General features: G+C 45.8%; 2 protein-coding genes across 2 annotated transcripts; both read right to left on the reverse strand.

Moving 5' to 3' along the window:
- Positions 1–82: 82 nt before the first annotated feature.
- Positions 83–19,253, reverse strand: LOC124315685. Its single transcript, XM_046781505.1, has 22 exons — positions 18,813–19,253; positions 18,479–18,710; positions 17,824–17,942; positions 16,927–17,100; positions 16,740–16,838; positions 16,542–16,670; positions 12,768–13,155; positions 10,282–10,666; positions 9,108–9,328; positions 8,800–8,900; positions 7,780–7,968; positions 7,515–7,685; positions 6,038–6,312; positions 4,705–4,743; positions 4,452–4,639; positions 2,119–2,993; positions 1,785–2,060; positions 1,547–1,719; positions 1,050–1,475; positions 815–990; positions 623–753; positions 83–556 (listed from the first exon to the last, which is right to left on the reverse strand). Exons 1-22 carry the CDS (start codon positions 19,183–19,185, stop codon positions 393–395), a joined length of 5,304 nt encoding a protein of 1,767 aa, XP_046637461.1. The 5' UTR covers positions 19,186–19,253; the 3' UTR covers positions 83–392.
- A 3,069-nt stretch (positions 19,254–22,322) lies between these two features.
- On the reverse strand, positions 22,323–23,518 carry LOC124315658. Its single transcript, XM_046781466.1, has 6 exons — positions 23,419–23,518; positions 22,985–23,187; positions 22,844–22,932; positions 22,677–22,780; positions 22,498–22,614; positions 22,323–22,433 (listed from the first exon to the last, which is right to left on the reverse strand). Exons 2-6 carry the CDS (start codon positions 23,082–23,084, stop codon positions 22,406–22,408), a joined length of 438 nt encoding a protein of 145 aa, XP_046637422.1. The 5' UTR covers positions 23,085–23,187; positions 23,419–23,518; the 3' UTR covers positions 22,323–22,405.
- Positions 23,519–24,059: the final 541 nt, after the last annotated feature.

A 24,059-nucleotide genomic window follows, 5' to 3' on the forward strand; every position in this document is an offset into this window, starting at 1 on the left:
CACTCTCGACGATTATTTCTCTGCAAAAGCTCTAGAATTGACTAAATTGGATTAGTTAAGAAAAGTATGGTAACAAACGTGATTGGCGGTAAAATTAAAACACGCGTATGTTGTATTTTTCATCCTGTTAAATTCACCAGTCAAAATATTATGATGATAACTCATTGAGACAGCTCATACCTTTTGTGATTTCTTTTTGCCTCAACGACTGATTTCATTCTGAGGTAAATGCTATTATTTAAAAAGCAATCGAGATCTCCACCGCATCGATTTAATACAAGGCGAAAGGTACTGGAATTGGGAAGACAGCCTGGGATTTTTGTTCTTTCTTCATTAGGAACGACTAGGTAAATTGTTGTGTCCACACTCCTGCCACATGCGAATCAGATCTTCTACTTGATCTCCACGGCGAAATCGTAATTGGTGGGTTCGCGGGGTATGGCTGGCGGCTCTTCGGGCAAGTCCAATCCTTCCACGTCGAGCAACCTGAGTTTTGTGTTCATCGACAGTAGAAATTCCAAATCGGCCATGGCCTCTTTGCTCGTCATTTTATTGCCTGTAAAGTTCAAAGTGAATTGGTACAAATTGTGATTGAATTGTATTTTCTCTTAGAAATACGGACCTAGAAGTGCATTGATTCCGTCTACCCAGTAGTCGAACGTTTGCTGATCGGGTGCCACGAAATCCAGCGATCCCACATCGTGAGAATCGAGCATCAACGAAAATGGAAATTGCGACGTTGTCTTCTTACCCCTAAGAAAAGAATTGCATTGTCAATGTTATTTATTCTTGAATGGTTGGTCAGGAAACTCACTTTAGATCTTTCATGTGTGGGCAATCTTTTCCGGTGACCAGAGTGCGGATGTCGACAATGGACAGTTTCTCCTTCAATTCGTCTAGTGCCGGAACGCTCTTTTCATCGCAATCGCCGTAATGCAAGACTCGGTGATTAGGCGACAGGCGAACGTACCAAAACTTGTCCTTGACCCTCTGCCAATGATTGATTTAATTTTATTGATGAATTGTGTAATGGAACACTTTTTGATTACCCCTCGATTGGTGTACTTGCTGAAGCGAGTGCCCTCTGTGAGGAATCCTAGTCTCTGTTGCTGAATGAGTTCGAGAATTTCCGGCTCGATTTGTTGGCGCAATTCCATAATGGGCCGTGACCTGGACTCCCATTTCTCACGACTTGTACGCTCCTGTTGCCACAGATCCGTGATTTCAGCGTAGGTGAGCGCAGCTATCCGCTCCTTGAATATTTCCTGTGACGGAGGGCGTCCGGCTAGAACGCGCGTGATTTGCTCGCGAACAACCGAGAATACTTTGGCGAAATCTTCAACTGTTGCTCGCATTTCCTTCCACGTCTTGTTCACCACCACCAGGCAAATGCAAAAGAGTTCCTCAAACGGATGGTCGTGGTTAAAGAACATGGGATGAAACGAGGTCCCTTGCTCAGTCGGTGCTTCCCCAATCTGTTGGAATTTTCAGAAATATATTTAAAATGATACTTGGTGTAACCATGAAGATGGTAGATTTCAATTACCTTGAGAATTTCGCACAATAATTTGGTTAGTTCGATGGCGGCTCGGGCAAATGGACAATCATAGTCGTCGCCTCGTCCCGAATTCTCCAGCACCACCCTCGAGTATTTTTCCGGATGGTAGAGAGCGAAGTAGTGCATTGCATCGAGAGCTAATGCACCCGGTGGAACCTGAGCTGTACGAGACAAGTTTAGTAATCAAGAATCCGCGCCCACGGATTTTTCTCTCGACTATTCTTACCGAAATCGTTGAGTGGAGTTGCGTCGTTCCTGAATCCTAATTTGCGGAAATCTCGCGGAATGACCTGTTTGCGAGTGACCACGTCTTTGACGGGAGTGATAGAGTCGCTGCCGTCGTTGTCAAATGCAATTCGCCGCAGTTCTCTGATCTTCTCGAGAGCCTCGACGTCTCCCGATTCAATTGGCCGGTTCATTGGCTCTTCCAGCACGTTCAACAGCAACGTTTGGAGTACGTGCAGTTGGTGGGCAACCTCATTACCGCTCGCTACTCCAGGCACTAGGAAATACAGAAAGTCTCACCAGCGGAACAAAAGGTGTTTAACCAACGAAAATACCTTGAATGATGCTCATGACGATCGTATTTCGAATCTGGCGAGAGTTGATGGTTTTGCTCATGGCTGTTCGCTTGGAATCATCGGCTTTGAGGAAAAGAGCGTTGATCAACGCCAAAGTGTTTTGCTGAATGGCTGCCGATGCGTTTTGCAGATGCATCGCCAGATTGGGAATGGTCAACTCCTTTTCGACTATCGCGTACTTGGTACTCGAATTATGTGCAATGCTCTCCAGAATGGACAGGGCGGCCTGAAGAGTCCGCGGATCTTGTGCGCTCACCTGACTGTTGATGTAAAATGCGATCTTCTTGATGAACGACGGTTCCAAGACATCCCACTGCGTTAGTCCGTGATCCATCAGATCGACAAAGGCCGGGAGAAGAAGGGCTGTAATCTGGTCGGATGGTTTGCCCGTCTCCATGTTTTCAATGTAGGCAATCAACATTTTCATACCTTGCTTCTCTGTAAATTCGGCCGTGAAAGTAGGATCGGTGGCATGGCCTGCCAACTCTTGAACAGCCTTCATTTTATCTTCATGAGCCGACTGAGGAGAAAGTTGATCGAGGATGCTCTGCGTGATTTTGCCAGGTGAAAATCCCAACTGCAGAACATGGCCGTTCTTGACGTCCAATCGGTTTTGTTCACTGACAAAGGCTCGATTCGCTTCCATGTTAAATCGCAACGCATATGTCTCAGCATCTATTAGATTCCAATAGTTGCACAGATCTTGAATGATGGTAGACAGAGGTTGCTTTTGATTGAGCTCAATCAACTGTGGCGTCTTGCCGGCCATTTCGACGGCAATCTTGACGACATTGTTGTCTTTTGGTGTGGGAAGGGCTTTTGACCGCAGCAAGGTGGAATCCATTTTTGCTTTTCTAAATCAGATCGTAAAAGGTAATGATGAGGTATATCGGAACTGAATGGCACCACAAAGGATTACTGACACTTGCACTAAAAACTTTTAGATTTATCGATAAGGTAATACAATTATTTTTCTTCTCTGCTGATATTGTTTCTAGGCTATTTAAATTAGTTCAACACAAACGGTATACGAGTCACGGTCGTTAAAGTGAGAACCTAGTCAAGCGTTTCGATATTGAGATTTACGATCTTGGAATCCCTAAGTTGGCAATAAGTTATTTGAAAATGTCTTACGAGAGAGAAGGCCCTTTAAGGCTTCGTTATTAATTTCCAGGGGCGATATTTTAAGAATAGTGTCTTATTGTGACCAATGACAAGTGACAGCTTGTTTCCTGGGCGTAGCGGGTTTTTTCCTGTGTGTGAAATTGTAAACACCGTAAGCGTTGTCAAACCTTTCCACAGTTAAATGAAAAAAAATATTAATGTATTGAAAATCTTGTAGTATTTTTAATTAGTATTTAATTATTCCAAAGAAATCTAACCAGTATTAGAAATAGTTTATATAAAATAAGTACAATCAGAATGGCAACGCCATATCTCTCGCTTTTTCATTCCTGACGTCACATCCTCGCCGCTGAAGTTTTAGTCTTTTCAGCCATTTTCTCGTCTGTGTCGGAACTAACGTGGTTGGTGACTATTTGGCTATTTCTATTAAATTTTGCGTTTCTCCTACTTGATATTTGTCATTTCTACTTAAAAATTATACCCTATTTTGCCCCGTTAGTTTTATTTATTTTGTTTCAATCACTACCGGTCCAATACCTCAATTAACTTGTTTTATTTTTGATTTTCAGTAAGCCATCATGGGTCGTATGCACGCTCCAGGGTAATTATTCTTGAAGATGTTTCTCCTTTTGACGTTGTTAAAAGGTTTCTCACAAAGCATTTGTTCAAATATTTTTCTTCGGGAAATTTTTTTGCCATTGATTGAGACTTGAAATTATTCGAGCGAGTTGTAAATAAGTGTATCGGGCTGTGCATCCCTCGTGGTTTTTACATATAGACGTAGATGCAGACCTTTTGTCACTTCAACTTGAGTCAGTTTGAACAACTTTGTGGATCTCCTAAACAATATTCAGTGGCTGCATACATGTATTAATGTATTTTCTTGCATTTGCAGTAAGGGTATTTCCCAAAGTGCTCTCCCCTATCGCCGCTCAGTCCCAACATGGCTGAAGCTGTCTGGTGATGATGTCCAAGAGCAAATCTTCAAATTGGCCAAGAAGGGCCTTACACCATCACAGATCGGTAAGTTGCATTCAAACTTTGTCCATTCCCTTGGCTGTTTACTCTGCGTTGGACAGTACATGCTTCTGATTGCATTTCAAAGTTCTGTCAATGAGTAAACTTGGACGTAGGTCTGTCAAGTTATTCGTGATAATAATATCTTGATTTCTTCACAGGTGTCATCCTCCGAGACTCCCACGGAGTCGCCCAGGTCCGATTCGTGACTGGCAACAAAGTGTTGCGAATCTTGAAGAAGAAAGGCCTCGCCCCCGAGCTTCCTGAAGATTTGTACTTTTTGATCAAGAAAGCTGTGGCCATCCGCAAGCACTTGGAGCGCAACCGCAAGGATCGTGATGCTAAATTCCGTCTCATTCTGGTCGAGTCGCGTATCCACAGATTGGCCCGCTACTACAAAACGAAACGCGTCCTACCGCCCACCTGGAAGTACGAGAGTGGTACAGCCTCTGCCCTCGTGGCCTGAAAAAATAATTACCATTTTCAAGTTGTGTATGTGAGCTGTCTCCTCGCCAAGCTGACGGAATACATTCGGTCAACTTCAATTTCTTCCCCTTTGATTTTATTTTAATGGTCGTTAAGTAAGAACAAAGGGATGTGAAGATTACTTGAAATTCCAGGAATCTTCATTTGATCCCATTCTGTCGTCAATGTTTCAGGAAAAACGTAAATCAGTGTAGGTTAACCAATTACCGGAGACTAAAATAGAATACCAAGAAATCGTAGATAATTATGTGTATTTTTTATAGAATAATAATTAATTTTATTTGCGGGGATTATTTGCCAGTTAGATTTTAAATAGAAAAAACATTGACATGGAAAAGAGATTCAGCAACATATCACAACATTTAAAACGATTAGACGGTGATTTCCCGAATAGATTTAGTTGTTGCCTGGTGATAATTCGTCGCTGTTAATTGTTGCGATCTCCTGTTGCCGGGAAGGGTGGACGTCGTCGTTCTCCTGTTGCTCTCGTCTAACAAAAACTGGATCCCGAAAAACATTCCCTTGTTTTAATAATAGAAGTTAGCATTTTACAAAAAAATAACAAACGTTACCTGGTGGTGAGGTGGAGGCGCTTTGAGCAAGTAGGGCGGAGAAGGTGGCGACATTCTGGCGGCGGCCAAATCGGAATACTGTTGCGGCGGCGGATGCTGGATGACAGCCGACGTGATGTCCGGGTGGTTGTCACGTGAACCGTGTTGCAGGCAGTGGCGATTGCTGCTGCTGCTGCTGGCGACCATTTGACGCAGATCCGTCATGGATTCGATCGATTCCGTGGCACGGTGGCCCTCCAGTCGACTGACGTCCCTCTGCAATCAAAAAGGGAAAATCATGTTCCGCTCTCATTTTTATTTTATATTTAATGCCAATTGAATCTTGTCAGTTGGCAATCAAGTGGAATGGAATCGCAGGATCGTTTTTATTCACTCTCGACGCTTCCCTACCGCCGCCGTTTGCATTTTACGGCCGACACTGTCGTCTAATCCAAAGTCTGGCAAATGTGTCACGGCCGCAGCCCAGTCTTTTACGAGAGAATAAACAAACGCCGGGCCGGACGTAAAAAACATGTGAAAAGACGAGTAGGAGTAGAATATCAGAGAAAGAGAGAATCACATCAAGTACACTCGTGTGTAGATGGATCGACATGATGGCCCGCGTCAGCCGGAGCGTCAGAAATGAAATGATTCCGGGGTACTTGTCCAGTGAATAGGAAAAGAAAATTGATTTGATTTTTGTGTGCGTGTGTCCTTACTTGGAGACTAGTGTCGCCGTCATCGTCGTGTCGCTTGTCGCCGTTGCGTCGCCGACCGCAGGCCATGCGGCGTCGATAAATGGCGACAAAGAGGATCAGATTGGCGGCCAGGAAGAAAACGCCCAGCACCAAGGTGATGCACAGGGCCGTTTCGTTGGTCCAGAAGAAGCCCAGCATGTTGCCACCACCTGCAGTGGCCACCACCGTGTTGTTGTTGTTGCCCGTTTCCGACGCCATGACGTTGGGATTCACCAGAGTCCAGTCGCTCCCGATCCCTGTCGTTATTTCAAAAGAAAAAGAAAATTCAGGAGTTTATTTTTTCGACGACGACGACTGGTTGCCATGGCAACAGCTCATCAATTTATTGATGGCGGGAGATTCAACATTCAACGCCTTGAGTCGTCGGTAGTGGACGCCGAGAGATCCCGCGGGACTTTAAAGCCGTTAACTCTGACTTTTCTTGCGTCCGTTTCCAGTAATCAAATGACTCTGTAATAAACGCCTCCGGGATAACATTGCAACCCCTTTCCTGTGCGCACTCGGTTCAATTTGTTACACTCTCACGACTTGTACCATGGCCAGGATCGTTTTTTTTTCTTTTCTTTTCAATTTTGTTGTTGCATTCTGCTTCCGGCCTAACGGGCATCTTCATTGTGTCTAGCAACAAAGAGAGTGGAGAAGGAGAGGCTTCCGGGGCGGATTGAAAGGATGAAAATCGATCGATTTGCATATCATCATCCGAGGTGGATGATGCGGAAAAATCTCATCAGGATCACCACCGACCTCTCTACTATATACTACACCGCACCGCGGTGTAGTAGACGAATAATAAGACGCAGTCGCTCCGCCCAGGCATTTTCAAATGGTTATCCGTCCAATTTGTTACAGAAAATTGGAAAACGTTGAGAAAGAAAAGAAAATCATTTCACTTTTGTGTGTGTGGGGGAGAAATGCAATCAACGTCACGGGTGGTGATTGTCTCTCGACAGCGGCAACAACATTACGAGTCCCCCGCCCCCCTTTTTCATCCGATTCCGGCTGATAATTACGGCCGTGGTGGAACAAATGCCACCGACATATCACGAACGGCAACGTTCACAATTGATTCGCCAATGTTTGATCACGGCCGGGCTACTCACGTCCATTAGGCGATGAGAGAAACGCAGCAGCGCAGCGCCCGTCCTTATGTGGGAGGGGCCTGATATTCCGGCGTGAATTCTAACCCAGCGCCACCAGAAAGGGGATGGAGGAGAGACGGGCTTAATTATCGACGGCCCGTGGGAATTGTCGCAGTGCTCGACAGGCCGGCGTCGCTTAAAACTTTGAAAAACGACAACCGGAACAATTTGCGGGACCAAAAAAAACGACGACGGCTGTCAATAAATGGGAGGAGAAGGGGGCACGGTGATTACGTTAAACCCTTTGATCGACGATCATCAGAAGAATATGCAAATTTGTCTAGGCGTCCGATATTTACCCGAGGACGTGGCGTTGAGCGTGAAATTGTTGGGGACGCGCTGGAAGTTTCCGGAACTGCTACACTCGACGGGCATTGCCCCGCTGAATGCCGTTGGTCCCGTGCCAATCGACGGCCAGCCCGTCGTCGCATTTCCGGTGCCGGGCAAGTGATACGGCTGGCGGACGACCCCTGATCCAGCCGACGGAAGGGGGAAAAAAGGAAATGTGAACGATGAGACAAATCGATGCGGACAAAATAATCTAAAAATGAGGGGGGCAAATACCTTCGTAGAATTGTTCGACGGGCGTGTTTTTGCGATCGAACCGGTGGTGGTTGGAATAGGAGGAAGCCGTTGCGTAGGAAGCCGGATCGCCGCCCGGTTGGTGCAACTGCGGAATCAACTGGAGCCAAACGGCGATGTGGTGGCCTCTGTAGTGCGTCTTGAGATGGGCGTGTTGCTGCTGTTGTCCTCCTTTTGAGAAAATGTCGTTCGTTAGAAGAAGACAACAACAACTACATTCCGGGTCGTTTTCTTTGACTCCGAAAAGAAAAAAGAGAAAAAAAAGTGGGCGGACGACTGATTTATATCACTGCAGTTCCTGGGCACTGGGCACAACTTATTCTCCCCTTTTTTAGACGTCGGTGGGGGGTGGGGGTGGGAGTTCAAAAAACATCAAATGAATTATTCTGGCGATGCGCCAACCGTTTCGGACTCTTCTTCTTCTTCTTCTACTACAGAGTAGACTCTGAGTATATAAGGAGGCGAGTTCTCCTCCTCCTAACATAAAAGTTGTTTCAACTTTATTTTTGTGTTTTCCCTTTCAAAAAAAAAAAAAAATAAAATAAAAAAGTTGCAAAGAAGGAACGAACGAAAGGAGAAGAAATCCTTTTGTTTTGTAACAACTTTTGATAAAAAGAAGAAGAAGGAGACAAACTTTTCTTCTTTCTTGTTTCTTTCTTCCTTCTTCCTTCGCCAGGATCGGAGGAGGAGGAGGAGGCGTGTAATGAACTGGAAGAACGGGAACGAATCGGATAGAAGGAGGAGCAGCACATCTAGCTCTGAAAGATCAAAACTTGCAAGGAGCATCAACTCGTTATCTATTGCCACGTGAAACCCCGGGCAACGCTCGACTCCCATCCCATCCCATCCCATCCCATCCCCTCTACTACTACTACACTCGACTGCCATCCGGCAGGGATAAAAAAAAAGGATCGTCTGGGGCTAGGAGAAGAAAAAAGAAGAGATCTGTACCGGGGGGTGAGGAGCGGGGCTGGAAGAGGATTTTGATGATGACACTCTTACCAAAGACCATGTAGTATTGCGAGTGCAGGTTGAACGGCTCCCAGCGGAGTTTCGATCTCGGAATCAGCTCGCCTTTGCTGCCAATCTCCAAATTAGGATCCCTATTGTTTCGAGATATTCCAGGAGCAGGAATAATAGCAGAGCGGGAGCAGAGCGGGAGCAGGATCGGGGGAAAGAGAAAGAGAATTATACTCTGTTAGTTAATTGGCCCATCTTTACTGGACTAGACAAGAAAAGCTCATCATCTGATTAGCCCGTCGCTTCTAGGGAAATGGCATTTTGATCAAGAGGAGAGAGTCGAGACTTGCCCGGTGCTGGCGAAGGCCGTCAGGAACGGCAGGAACTGCGATCCGCTCATCGCTGTTCCTTCGTGATGATGAATCGTGTTGTTGTTGTTGCCGTTGCTGATGATGTTGAGGATGTAACTGGTCTCTTCGTGGTCGTCGTCCCAATTGTACCAAGGGGCCCCGTTGGCCGTGGCGTCCAGCTCCAGAGCTTCCAGCTCGTCTCCCGTCACGCTCCCCAGTCGCTGTCGGACCCAAAAAAAGAAGAAATTTAAAAAAGGAAAACGTGAACTGCATTAGCCAGTCCATGTCAGATCCGCTCATGTGCAAACATCGACACAATATAGAGCAACACTCTTAAGCAGGGCCTTTCCGGCTCGACGCCAATACCATCGTAGTTTCGCAGGGCACATCCATTGAAAACATTTTGATTTTGATGTAACTGAATAACCCAACCGTCTTACTGATGGGCGATGGATGTTTTCGAAACCAACAATGAATTTGAGTATTCGTCTGTTGCTGATGGGATGGGTAATGAAAGGAAGACTGGGACATGGATACACACCTATACCAGTTCTTCTCCCATCCTACATCCATCTGGATCAAGCGGTTGGTCGCCAAATTCTACTAGACTTGAGTCTAGAATATAAATAGCAAAGTCCTTGAAACTGTGATGGTGGAATCGATTCTACTCAATCGCCCGCAACTTGGAAACCAGTGCGACTATTTCGCGTTAATTGACGGCAATCTATCCGCCTTTTAATTCCCGATCAAGTTCATTGTTGAGATTTGTAATGAATCAACTCCCGCAGTCAATAATTGCCCGATTGATTCCATCGCTGGACGCCAGATGAATCGCGACGAGCCAATCGTTTGAAAAGGGCCAAACGAGAGACCCAACGAAATAATTGGTGACGTAGACGCATCGGCGGCGATATCCATTTCCGCCTTGGTAATTGCATCCGCATCGCATCTTCTTCTTCTTTCCAGTTCTATTGGCCGTATCTCGTTGCGCGGCGCTGGGCGAGAGCGTCGCCGTTTGATGGATGTCCCCGTTGACGACCCGCCCGGCACAACTTGATTACCCGTCACTATCCCAGTCTAATCAATTCGTGCCCGCAAAACATTGCCCTGATGGATGGCCGGATCGTTTTCTTTTATTTTTAAAAAGACGAAAGATAAAAGAAAATCATCTCACGTTGTAGTCAGAGAGATCGGCGTCGGCGGAGAGCTGCTGGCCGACGTTGGCCATTGGCGGTTGGGCGAGAATGGCCGGCGGTTGTAGTTGCTGCTGCTGGCCCTGGTAGTGGTAGAAGAAGGTGCCGGACGGGTTGGCCGAACGCTGTGCGTGCAAGTGGACGACGTGCATGAGCGGCGCCACCACCAGCGAGTCGCTGAGGGCCAGCGAGAGGCTGTCGCGCATCGACAGGGCGTCCAGTGCCGACGGCCGGTCCCAGTCCGTGTACTCGTTCCTCAAGACGTAAAAGATTTCGTTGAGGTGGAACTGGTAGAAATTGCGGATCAGGGTGCGCAGGGTACGATCCCGGCGATCCTCGCTGATTCCCTCACGCAGATCCTTGTCCCTGAAATAGAAAATCAAATAGAAAATCAAATCAAATCAAATCATTGGTTAGGACAGCCGAATAAACTTTGATATTTCCCGAGAAGAGAATAAAATGTTGGCATTCTTCCTCTTGGCTGAATGTTGAGTCGTTCGGGATTTACATGCGACGACCGGACGAACTCGGCCAAAACAGCAGGAAAAACTGGGAGGAGGAGGAGAAGGGGGGAAAAAAATGTTTTTCTTTTTTTTGCTTGTCTGTCCGTCGTTGAAGGCGGTCGTGACTGACATCCTTTATAACTTGTAAGAAATAACCAAAAAAAGGAAAAAAAGGACCTCCGTTCTGATCCCCTTTTCGGCTCACATCATCCGTGCCGGCCTTCTTCTTCTTCTTCTTCTTCTTCTTCTTCTTCTTTTAGATATTTATTTAGAAATGGGAGAAGCATTCCATGTAATATAAAGAGCATAAACCTCTTCTTCTTCTTCTTTTTCCTTTTTTGGACAGGGTCCGACTTCTTCTTCTTCTTTTGGCCCCAGTGTTTAGTATTGATGAACCGTTGGTTCCTTCGTTATTCCTTTCTTTCCTTTCTCTTTCTTTTCTCTTTTCTCTCCTCTTTGTCGCTTGTCCTGGTCTCTCTTCTCTCGGCTGGTCAATACGTGACTTGATCAGCTCCTTTTGACTGGGTCGCCGGTCGCCTAGACTCCTTCACTTCTGTTTGGCTGGGCTGCTCGCCGTGTGTTGTCGACTATTAGACTCGACTGTCTCCATTCATTAATAGACGGACAGGACAAACGCGTGTATAGTCCCTTGATTGCAGCAGCAGTAGACTCCACTCCTCCTCCTCGTTCCTCCGGCGGAATAACCCCTTTCAGTTGGCTCCCATTTGGGTCTTGAGCAGCAGAGAGAGAAAGTCAAGTTCATCGCGTGTTTATAAATGGCCTGATATTCGACTTTTTCCATCAGCTCAAATGGAAGCAGCTAGCAAACTCTATGGATGCTTCCGTATATTGCGGAGGAGAAGAAGAAGACGAAGGCCTGGTGGATGGATGGATGGATTGATAGTTGGAGAGGCTGGATGGGTGCTGCTGGCAGGATGGAAACTCTTTTGAATATTGGAAGGGGGGGCAGCAAAACAAAAGACTCTGGCTGTTTCTCCAAATGTCTTTCGACGCAGCCCTGGATGGGCTCCTCGGAGGCGGATGCACTGCAATAAATGAGCGTTTTATGCATTCAGGAGGCCGACGTGTAATCCTCCCCCAGCCCCGCTGGAGCCAGCAGCCAGCGCACTTGGAAAAAAGAGGAAAAGGGAGGCGATCCGTTTCCTTTTCATTTGCCAAAAAGGAGCCAGGAAAAGCATCAGCCACCGCATTTGCATGTGACACAATTCAATGTAGTAGTACTGTACAGCCCAGGCCTGAATTGAACTGCCGGCCGCAGTCGTTTCGTTTCCAGCGGCTGGGGCTTTTCCTTTCATCGAAAAGTGTAAAGGCCACTACTCTCCCCCAAAGTCTTTCTATTCTAATACGCCAAATGGAATAAATCCGCCGTCCAAAACTCCAGCCAAAGTGTGCGAGAGAGGCCAAACATTGCACACACACACACAACACAAATGATATTGGCGACATTGACGAATGAATATGCCAAAGTTCGTTTCCCCCCCACCGGCGACGGCCTGGCTCCTTATTATTATGCACAAGAAATATCTGCAGCACAGCACTGTTCAATTCATCAAAGGGAATTAAAACTTGGATATGATATTACGTATTTCCCTGCGAGATATTATTAGCGCTCCCAATTTGTCACCTCTCAAGGTTCCTGTTTCGCCCAGGCTCCTAATATATTGAATTTCTCCGGTTCAAGGATGAAATTGTCCCGCAGGCTACATGGCTAGCTCGTTATTTCCACTGAACTCGACGAAATAAAAAAGATCCTCTTTCTTGATTTAGACTAGAAGAAAAGGTAAAACTTAATCAACTTCTTTTCTCTCTCTACAAAAAAATAATTTGAATGAAAAGCTTTTTCCATCCTTTTGGCGGTAAGAAGAAGAATCCCGCGATCCTTGTCAAATGAGGTTCGTTAGAATTCCCCCCCGGGTTGATGAATGACGCAAGTGGCAACTCACCCGGTGTGTCGGTAACTTTCGATGGATGTGACGCCGGCCACTAGCGGAATGCGGGCGAAATCCTGACTGGCCGACTGCATGGCGTGAAGGGGATCGACGGCCACGATACCTGCCCCGTCCACGAAGGGAGCGAATGTCGTGCAGAATCGTGGAGTCGGTGGCAGCCGGACGGCCATCAGCGATTCGAGCGGCCGTTTTCTGAGACAATCGCCAATGTCGGCCATCATCAAACTCATTTCCTTGTTGTTGGACTGCTGCTGTTGTTGATCCGACGGCGGGCCGCAGTCCATCTGGCGTGCCACTTCCGCCTTGAGCCATCCGGCCTGATGATTTAACGCCCAGGGGCTCAAAGCCGAGCCAGACATGAGCACAGCCCGTTGAAACAAACCTGAAAAAGAGTTGCAAAAATGTCAAAATTAATTCCCTTCTTTATTCTGGAAATTCCTTCCGGAATTTAAAGACTAAAGTTCTAGGCTGAAAATATCCATCCGCCCGCCAGGTTCTGCACCCAGAGAGAGAGATAAAAGGATGGATGGATATTAAATGGTTGCCATTTGGAAGGAAAAAACAAAAAAGAAAAAGTCGTTCCCAAAGCGGAAGTGAAACGGGTCCACCCATTCCAACACGGGTATTAAGACAATGCACTCAGCGAGTGGTGCTGAATTATTCCTTGCAGAGTGCCAGCCAATTAAAGACAAGTAGCCAACATGATCACACAAGTTTACGGGTTTCGTCTACTCCTCCGGGGCACATGATATAGGCCCCCTGCGGCCTTCCGGGGGGGGGGGGGGGCTTAATGCACAAGTAGAAACTTGGCGTCATTAAAAGTGAACAGCAGTTACATCATCATCAGTAAACAGTCTATCTGCCTATTTGCATAACTCCTGGCACAATTCACAGCGGGGGTGTATAGACCTGCCAGGCGAATTCAGTCGCTTCATTCACAATTTAGTCGTCGGGCCCATTGACAAAAACTGGAGGAAATTGAACAAACAACAAAGAAACTTTGTGATCATTTGTCGACAGACACGAGTTGCAAACGCTTGCGGCCCTTTACACACACAGCACAGAGAGGGTGAGAGTCTTATTGATCCAATGCAAAAGGGCATCGGTTGCAGCAGACATATTGTTACAGTAATGAGCTGCTCGCAGTCAGTGCACACTGTTTTCTTTATTCATTTCCATAAGAAAAACTGTTAAAAATTCGTGCAGGGCAAGCTGTTCTATTATTCGCAGCTTTTCTTATTCCGAAAACAATTCCGAGAACCCGGTGGAAAACCAATTGGCAACTGTCTGCCACGCGAGCTCATTAATGACATCGTCCACGACGAGAAGCAGCTCATTATTATACAAGAATATTTCTACGGCAAATGCCAGCCAATTTTGTGGGGAATTAGACTATTTAATCCTAAGAATTGTATATAAAATAAATACCATTTCCTTCTTTTTCGTTCGAGCCAAAACACACATGTTCACCGTCTGAAATGTCTACTAGCAGACTAACTTTTATTTTGGGCGACACCGTTGCCGAAAAATAAATGTCATTCAATATCGATTAATTAAAATTAAAATTAATTTATTAATAATTAGGTGGGGAACACTATTTGCTAATCAATAGCAGGAAATTCAAATGCCATTGACCTGCCAAGTTGCCAGGAGATTCAATTGAATTTCGAAAAATCGTTAGTCTCCCCAACTTGACGTTGCATTAGCCAGTCGTTGTCGAGTTTACTGCTCACAATAATATAAAAAAAAGGCGATTTTTTATTTGTTTTGGCCAGTCCAGCAAAGTGCGAATTCAACGGCGATTATTTCGATACGTAAAACTTTGTTCCCGAACTCCGTGGACTGCGTGTGAGAGAGTTTGCCGGTGAACGAGTCAAGTTGGCGATGATGGCGGCAATATCGGTCCCGATCGATTTTCCTTTTAGTTGGACCACGTGATCCATATGAGGGGAGACGAGTCTGTATAAGGTCTTTCTATAGAAAATCTGTGATGTAGAATTGTATACCACCTCGTAAACTTGTGTACGCCAAGTTGTACGTAGATCTGGTCGACCTTGTGGCAGACGACGTTTGGCTTTTTCCATCGTTATTCATTGTGTAGAGAGAGAGAGTCTAAACAGGTCGTGATTTATATGAGAACGTTGGCCTTGTACCCACTCTCGATCTAATCAATGGACAATCTTTTCGTGACATGGAAATACTTTTGGAACTGGAACTCGACGTGTTTGCCCGTCTCCTTCAAGTTCCAATTTCAACGTCGCGGGTCTCAACCGACTGGCGTCCAATACGAAAAAAGGAAAAAGGAAAAAGAAAAACGATTATTTATTCGCCATCCGGCGTGCATCCTTATATATGTAGATCCTTGGAGCAGCGGATGTAGACCCAAACATCACATCTAGTTCCTGACTGTTCCTGTGTGCTGGCTGGCTGGGCGAAATCCAATCATCTCCTTTCGATTCTTTTATTCAACGACGACGACAATGTTTTCTCTAGACTCGACACGTTTTCAAATGGGATTTTGCCATCGCAGCCAGCGCGCATCCAGCTCAACGTCATGTGTACTACTACATCACATCACACAGATAGACTGTATGTATATTTACATTGCGGGATCACGTCTCGACCGTTTCCTGTTGTGCAATAGATATAAAGTAGACCGCCGGAATTGGAAGAGAAAAATGTTGTACCACCACCACCATCGCCCGGCCCCTTTTTTGTATAGTTTGTCGTCGAATAGGATGAACACGTTCAATCAAAAAACATCAAAGGAGCTCGTCAAGAAAAGCCAAGAAAATGAAGCCACGCACATACAACTGTACAACATCATCCAAAAAATGTTTCATCAGGGGGAAAAAAAGGAAATGTGTGTCAATGATCATTACGACGACCTACGCAAATCCCCAAAAAAATCCTGGGGGCCGGTAAAAGAAGAAGAAGAAATGTAATTACAAATTCACATGCCAGAAATAGGAGCCAGGAGCTAAAAATAAGGAAAAAGTTTGTGATGAATAATTTGGTGGACATTTTGGCAGTGTCTAGTCTAATGCGATTTTCATCTAATGTATTCCCCCTTTTTAGACATGCCGTGTACACGAACCACCGTGCATGTTCCAGTTGGCGCCAATTAAATATTTAACTGGCGCAATTTCCCTTTTGAAACATTCAATGGTGTTGAATGGATGATACCATGGCGTTGAAGTTATATATATATTTGGATTTAAAAGGATCGATCCTGAAAACGTCAAAGTCTTTTTTCGACGGGTGGGTTGGTGCCTTTGGATGACATTCAGCCGCGTTGGATCGACGGCGATAAATGTGAAACAAGAGAAGAATGGAGCTAGCATCGCGATCCTGAACTGTGTGCCAGTACTAGTGCTGGGCTCCTTGCGCAGCAGGAAGAAAAAAGCTATTAGATATCTCATCTAGATCCTTGGCCTCCATATCTTTTCAAAGCCAAAAAGTTGCTTCTTTCTTATAGGCTGCTCCTAGCTGCTCCTGGCGGGGTGTTCCCATCAGCTATTGATGCTCCTGCCATGTGGCAGGAGCTCTATATAATGTTTCCCTTTCGTCGCGGGGGACACCCTTCATCCTCATCCCGTCTATAACCGAGCCCCTCCTTCTCCTCTGCCTCTGCCCATATCAGACGGAACGACCTTTATGGAAAAATAAAAGACCCCAGCACAGCTCATGCCAAAAATCGTTCCGTAACATCGGCCCAACCCCGACATCATCGCAGCCAAAAAAGAAAAAACTGATTTTCCAACTTACCGGCCGCTAGAGGCGAAATCATCAGGAGGTTGACCAGGGCCGCTCCTGTTCCGTGTCCGCTCAATGTGATGCGATTCGAATCGCCGCCGAAACCGCCAATGTTGTCCTTCAGCCACACCAGGGCCGCCACTTTTGAATTTACCAAAAAAATAATTGGATTTAATTTAACGAATGAATTGAATCGAAATGTATTATTACTAATGTCGAGTAATCCGTAGTTGCCCTGAGTGGGAATGGCGTGTTTGCTCTTGCCTCGGGTCTGGCCGGGCGTGGGACTGGCGGCCGTCTGCAGGAACCCTACGTTATACGCCAATATGTGAAATGATTAAGTGTACTACGAGTCCGGCTGCACATCTGCTGCTGCTGGTGGAAAGTTTGCAAATACCTAAAATGCCGAGACGGTAGTTGAGGGTGACGACGACCATTCGACTTTTGGCGGCCAACATTCCACCGTCCATCAAATGCCCGGCACCCCACGAGTACGACTCGCCGTGAATCAGGACGACGACGGCCAACGACGTGCTGAACGGCGTCGTCGTCGATCCCGACCCGCTAAATCCTGAATTCATTCAATTCATTTATTTGATTATTATTAGTGCGTGAAAATATGAAATAAAATCATCCAGCCGGGCCGGAGGGAGAATGTTCCGGCCTGTGAATGGCTCCCAAAAAAAAAAGGACAATGGCTCCGATCGAAAATGGTGGATCGTCGACTAGAAGGATCTTTTATGTGATGAGAATTTCTAATAATTGATCAAGAGCAGCACAATGGCGGCAAATGCCGTCGAGCGCCGCCGTCTATTCTATGTGCCAATATATAATAGGCAAGTTGCTGGCCATTTTTCTCTTCTTTTTTTTAGATATCCAGTCGAGACTCTTCCGGGCTGGATCCGGCGGAATAAAAGAGGATAGGAATCCTGCATCACAAGGATCGATATTCGCCAAAAAGAAAAATTTGAAATTGGCGGGTTGAGCGCTAGTGGGCTCGATAAAAGAAGAGAGAAAGGCGTAGTGGGTGGATTCGATTTTATCCTCTTTCCGCTGGATGTGTCTAATTGGCAGCTGGGCGTGAATCAAAAAGCACCAGACACTCCATACCCCCCATCCCAGTAGTACCACCCCGCAAATTTCAAAAGAGGAAAAGTCCGTCTCGCCTTTCTTATTGTCACGGCCAGCAGCCACCGCTCAATGATTATACTTCGATCCTGAGCGTATCGATCGTCAGGCGATCCTCCTGCCCCCCACGCAATGAATCAAAAAAGAAAAGGGAAAAATGGCAAACCTTCGGAAGGAGCGTAAATGTTGAGGAAGAGACAATCTTCGCTCTGATTGGCCAGCATCAACTGCATCCTCTTGAGTTGGTAGTAACGAGCCCGGGGCATCGACTCCAAACTGGCGCTCCTGCAATATTTCCATGTCAGAGAATTAGACTGTAATATTTTGATGGATCGCATTTTCATCCAATCAGGCGCCAGCGTGTCTAGCCGGCGGCGGTGGGCCAAACAAATAAAAACAGACAACAACAAAATCTACAAAAATAGGAAATGGGAAAAAAACAGGATCGATGTACGATCCTGGTCGAGAGGATTCCCTCTTCTGCCGCACAGCAGCTGGATGGATGGATGGATGGATGGATATATGTGAAAATGGAAATGTATAGTATCTTTTTCTCATCCGCCGCTGGCTCAATAAAAAGAGCCGCGGGACTATTTGCATCTCAGGAAGGAGGAGTGAAATCGATCCTGTTACTACTTTTTTTAGTTGTGCGCAATATGTCGTTTTTATATTGGCAGATTTATGTAACCGTCGTGGATTGCGCACGAATTGAAAATGACAAATGAGCCGGGCGCAAAATGTTATAACCCAAACCGATCCTGAACAGCCGACGTAATAATAATAACTCGTCTGAACGTTAAAAATAAAAAAACAATCCTCACCTGTTGGACAGCGGCGGCATTTGCTGTGGACAGGCTGGCGGCAGAGAAGTGGCCGGTCGAATGGACGGACCCCAAGGTCCGGGACTGGCCGGCGGCAGGTAACGCAGCGAACCAATCGGCGCCGCCGCGTACGGGATGCCCAGAAAAGCCTCGACATTGTTGTTGTTGTTGTTGCTGGATCCTGCAGGAGTCGCTTTACTGCGATGGTTGTTGTTGTTGTTGTTGTTGTTTCCTGTTTAATCGGAAATGCGCGGAGGTTGGCTCATTAGCTATTCACAAGATCCCGCCATTGTCCCGTCGTCCGTCTATATAGATACAAAAGGCGATCCTGTACCTGAACTCTGCTGGGACGTGATGGCCGGCAGAATGAATCCGCGCAAATTTCCGTATTTGGTTCTGACGACTCGACCGGAAGGGGACGGGCCACTGGCGTTGGCTCCCGCCGACGCCACCGACGCCGTTGCTGGAGCTGCTGGACGATCGACGCCGATGGACGCCGCACTTGCCGACGCCTTGATGACGCCAGCCAAAGAAGACGGGCAGCACTGGAGCGTGATCCAGGCTACGACGAGGAGTAGCAACAATTTGACGAGAGCAACAGCCACCGAGTCCAGCACGGTCCTCATTTGCTGGCCGTCGCTTCCGGACGCCTTTGCTGTCCGGCTCTTTTTCTTCTTGTTCTTGTTCTCTTCCGGTTGCTTCTTCATCTTCACGTCATACCACCACGACCACCACCGCGTGTCACTTTAAAAGATTGAACACAACAAGCAACTGCTGGATCTTTAATCCGCCGCTGGAATCAAAGATTTCAATGCCAAGAACTTAGGCGGTTGTCTCTTCTTCTCCTTATTCTTCCGTCAACGAATTCCATCTAATTCAAAATGGATAAGAGACACAGTGGGAGGAGGAGAAGACGGGCGGAATTGGAAATGAATGCGGATGTTTTGGGTAGATCCCGACTCCTAGTCGAATAAATAAACAATCCAGCAGGATCTTTTGTGTTTTCAATCTTCTTCGGGGATGAATGGGACGACACGGCGCCAATTCCCAAAAAATTCTTTGATTTGAATTTCCCGCTTCTTTTTGTTTTGTTCTAGACCGAACAATGGCAATTGGCGATCCTGATGATTAGCCAACGGTTGGGTTTCGACTTACAAGATCTGCTGATCAATTGGGAAGAAATCCAAAATGTTTTGTGTCCAGTTGCTTATGGGAAGGGGGGAGAGTTTGATCCTGGGCAACAAAGACGCACTATTACACCCGATGACCATCAATGACACACGACGTGGATTCACGCTCGGTTGCCTTTCTCATCTCGTCGTGAGAAAACGGACCGAAACAAATAAAAATCCAAATGGAAATCGAACCGACGACGACCAGTTGGCGATGGAATGACGGGAGCGACTGCAAACCATCCTGGACTTTTCTTCTTCTTCCGTCGTCGTTGACGGGACCGGCGCCGTGGAGTGCGACGCCTCCTCCCGGATCGACCAAATGATGCGCCGTCGAGCGTCGCCGCCGTTCGATAAATACCTCACGACTATCGTCTGCACTGCTGCTACTGCTGCTAGCTGCTGCGCTCCTTGAAATTATTTCTGATCTAATTAAAGAGTCCAGGGAAGAAGAAGAAGAAGATAGTTATGTATTCCGGCCGAGCCACCAGGTGCGGTGCTATTTCTTCTTTCCCCAATTTTCAAACGATCATTTGATGAAGGGCCCGCAATGGATTATTATTTTTCTATTTTCTATTTTTTCGGTGGTGGGGTGGAACGGGGGGGATGACACAAGCGAAGGCAATTGGGCCCAACACGCCAAAATGTTTTTCGTTCAATTGCATCGGGACAGTGCGGATGACAGGCGGATGACAACACGAGGAAGAAGAAGGAAAAAATGAGAATCAAAAGCGGCGGCCCAGTTTTTTTTTATCTTTTCTATAGGACATCAGATGGTTTTGACACACACGTACCGAAAGACCCACCCACTTCAATTGTTATTTAGTCGCAAAGAAGAGTAACGGGGGCCAGTGTTGTAACAAACAAACTGCATCTCTCGTGCAACCGACACAAATATCTAAAGATAATAACAACGAATAAGAGATGGATCTTTCTTCTATAATAATAGCCATGGCAATTATTATTATTATTATTATCTCAAATAGTTTTCTTTCTTTTTCTTCTTTTCTTAGAATTTATTGAGCTGGGGAAAAGAATGTCTAGAGATGATGGGAACCGCAAAGGGGAATCGATATCTGCTCGCAGTTCACCGGTTGAAATGGGCGAATTATGCGGCGGTTATTATATAGCACAGCACAGGCGGCGGCAACACTTTTCGATCGTCCATCTCGCCATCGCTCCCGACGGGATTTCTCCTTCTCCCGATAAATAATTCAGCGAATATTATGACACAGACAGACAGACAGACGGATGTTGCGCTAGTCTTTGAATACAATTGGCGGGTCGCAGATTTAAACATCTCGTCACACGCACACACACACACACACACGCAACTGCCCGTTATCTCTCGTGATGCCGAGTTGTCATATCTATAGGCATCAGCACATGTTGTCGGTCGTGTTACATCATAGGGCGGGCGGGCGGGTGGAAGAAAAATGGACGTCGCAGCTGCGGTTGATGTGTTTTTATCTCTACAATATCTCCGTCGTGTATATAGTCAACGGGCTCGTAAAAGAAAATAAAAAAGGGACGAACCGACATCCGAAAGGATTAGATATCCGAGCGCATTGTATAGCTGATGGGCGTGGCCTAGTGAATATAGATAGATAAACTTCCCGAGCTCTCTCTCCATGTAATTCACATTTCATTCCGGCAGCAGCCAGCGCAACTCTTATGGGCTCTATTTATTGCCCATCTTCTTTCATGGCCGCCGGGTTTGGATCTATTCCACGACATTCCGTGCTGGCGGGTGGACTCGTCGACATGCCCGCGCCCAGTTATTATCCGCAAAAAAATGGAATGAATTCGAATCTACACAGCACAAAACCAGAAGGACTCTCTCTCTCTCTCCTATTCACCGCCGGATGACCGATGACATTGTACAGTGCAATTATTCCATTAGGACTCCGGTCCGACCATCCCAGCTAGTAATGGATTTGGAAACTCTGTCCAGGAATAAAACGAAGAAGATAGAAAAACATCAAAAGATGTTTCGTCTGTAAACTTTTGGCATTCGCCATTGGCGACGTCAATCGGCGGCTGATTGCATCCGTCCAATCAGCATCCATTGCCAGGCCGCACAAATCAGAATATATTCGAAAAATCACGCCAAAATAAAAAAAGAAATTCCGCCGGTTTGAAAAATGTATGGGATAAAGATTGAGCGGATGGTGGAGAGCCGGATATTATCGGATCGGTTGAAATAGCCGCCGGAATATATATAACAAAAGTTGTAAATCCTCTTACACACACACAGACACAGACACACGCCGGACCCGTAAAACTTTGTCTTTGTTTGCTCCGGATTCCGGATGAGGGGGAAAAGATTAGACTTTTTGTTTCACCCTCCACCAACTCGACTTTTTAATGACATCCAGCATTATTACACACACGCTCAAATGTCCTATTTTCTACAGTTAATGCCAATTAAACTTAACTTTTATAGCAGGGGGGTTGGGCACCTAGATAATGTTGGATTGACTCCCCATCGGGTCTGGCATTCCGACTGGGAGAGAACCTTCAATTTCGTTTGTTTCAAATTCGGCGAAAAGTTGGGGCTCCCGCTGCTCACGTCTGAAATTAAACGTTATCACGTGAACAAAAAATGATCAGGAAATTGAATGAAATAAGAAATAATTCACCGTAATTGACTTTTCCCCAGCCAAGGGCCAATGTTAACCCAAATCGTCGTCGTCTCCCAGGCGGATTTTGTCCAGTTTGTCCATGCCGGAACTGGACAGTGGAACACTCAACTTCAAAATGGCAATGTCATAACCTTTCGTCTGCATTCAGAAAAATTAAAATTAAAATCCATCAAGAAAATAGAGGCTAGAAATGCAATTATACAGGTGAACGGTAATCGTATTGCGAGTGGATTCGAAAATTCTGTCTAATAGCGGAAAGATCTCCATCGGTACCACCGTGTAGACATTGAAAAACAGTTCTTCCTTATCATCCACCACCCTGTCATTATTATTAGTCAAATCAATTAGAATGAATTCATTTAAAATAGGAAACAAATCTACCCCGTGACGGGATCCATGAGGCAATGGGCCGCTGTGAGAACGTGATGGTCTCCAATCAAAATCCCGCCACAGCCGACGTATTTGTTATTGAATTCGATGTAAACCTGTTGATTAAATTACATTTTTTTACTATATTAAAAGTCAATTAAAAGTAACGTGTGGTTAACCATGTATTTGTGGTCTCCCATCCTGCGGACCAGTTGGCCTCCAACAATTTTGTCGACGTCGTCCGTTTCGTTGCCATTACGCGTCACATCTTTTAAAAACATACATCAATTGATATTTAAATGAAATAAGAGATCATTTACCTGAATTGATTGCCGTCGAGTAGCCATCAATTCCAGTTCTAAAGGAATAAAAGGAAAACAGCCAAATGGCGACCACCAGTGGGTTGTTGTCATTCGACATGTTGAATGGCGTCTCCTCTTATAATTCCGCCATCAATTTAAACGAAGTCAATCGGGCGTGGGCAGCGATAATAATAAATGTGTGGCGTGCAATCGATCGGCACCTGGAGGGAGAAAATAAAATAAAAATGTGGCGATCGGTTGACCCGTTTTCCCCCTGCCGGCATTGACGTCATCACGACACAGTGGCACATTATTTATTCGACACTGTTTAAATATTCCCTCAATTCGTTTCAACACTTTCGCACACATTTTAATTGTTCAGCTGAACTGGACGACGATATTCACAGTTACCAAAATATCCAATATTACTGGAAACGTCAATAATTTGTCACCTGCTGCACGAAATAACTGATGCGTGTCACCTCCTCAGAGAAAAGAAATCGACTGTAAAATATCGATCGTCAAAATGAGACTGGATAAAAGAATATAGTTCCCTTTCCCTCTCTACAGTTTCGAGTTTGTTTCTCCTGGAAATTTGCTCACCCGTTCCATTGTTACGTCGAATCAAATTGGAGGGATGGGTCTGAAAAACAAAACAATTGGGTCCATTTCGTCCTTGGTTTTCTGATTTTCGTGGCATATATAATCTCCATAGTGACAACTTTATAATGATGATGTCATATCAATTATTTGTTATATAGCACTCTTATATATTGCATCATCATCCCTGTGACGGGGGATTTGCATCACGGAAAGTTGCATAACTTGTTATCCCTCCTGGGCATAACAGTCGAGAAAGAAAAAGGGGAATAAATCATCTCAATATCGTCATCAATCGGTTTGGCTGTTGTGCTATTGGCAAGAATCCAGATCGGTTGCTGTTTGATAAGGCGCTCCAATCAAATCCCGAGCTGATATTAGGAGCACCGACCGACCGTGAAAGGAATGAGAGCCCCGGCTCACGTTCTTTTCATTCACGAAATTCTTTAGATTATATAAAACGACTGCCTGAATCTGATAAAAGGATCAACTC

The sequence above is a fragment of the Daphnia pulicaria genome, chromosome 11 (assembly GCF_021234035.1).
Source record: "Daphnia pulicaria isolate SC F1-1A chromosome 11, SC_F0-13Bv2, whole genome shotgun sequence".
NCBI lineage: Eukaryota > Metazoa > Arthropoda > Branchiopoda > Diplostraca > Daphniidae > Daphnia > Daphnia pulicaria.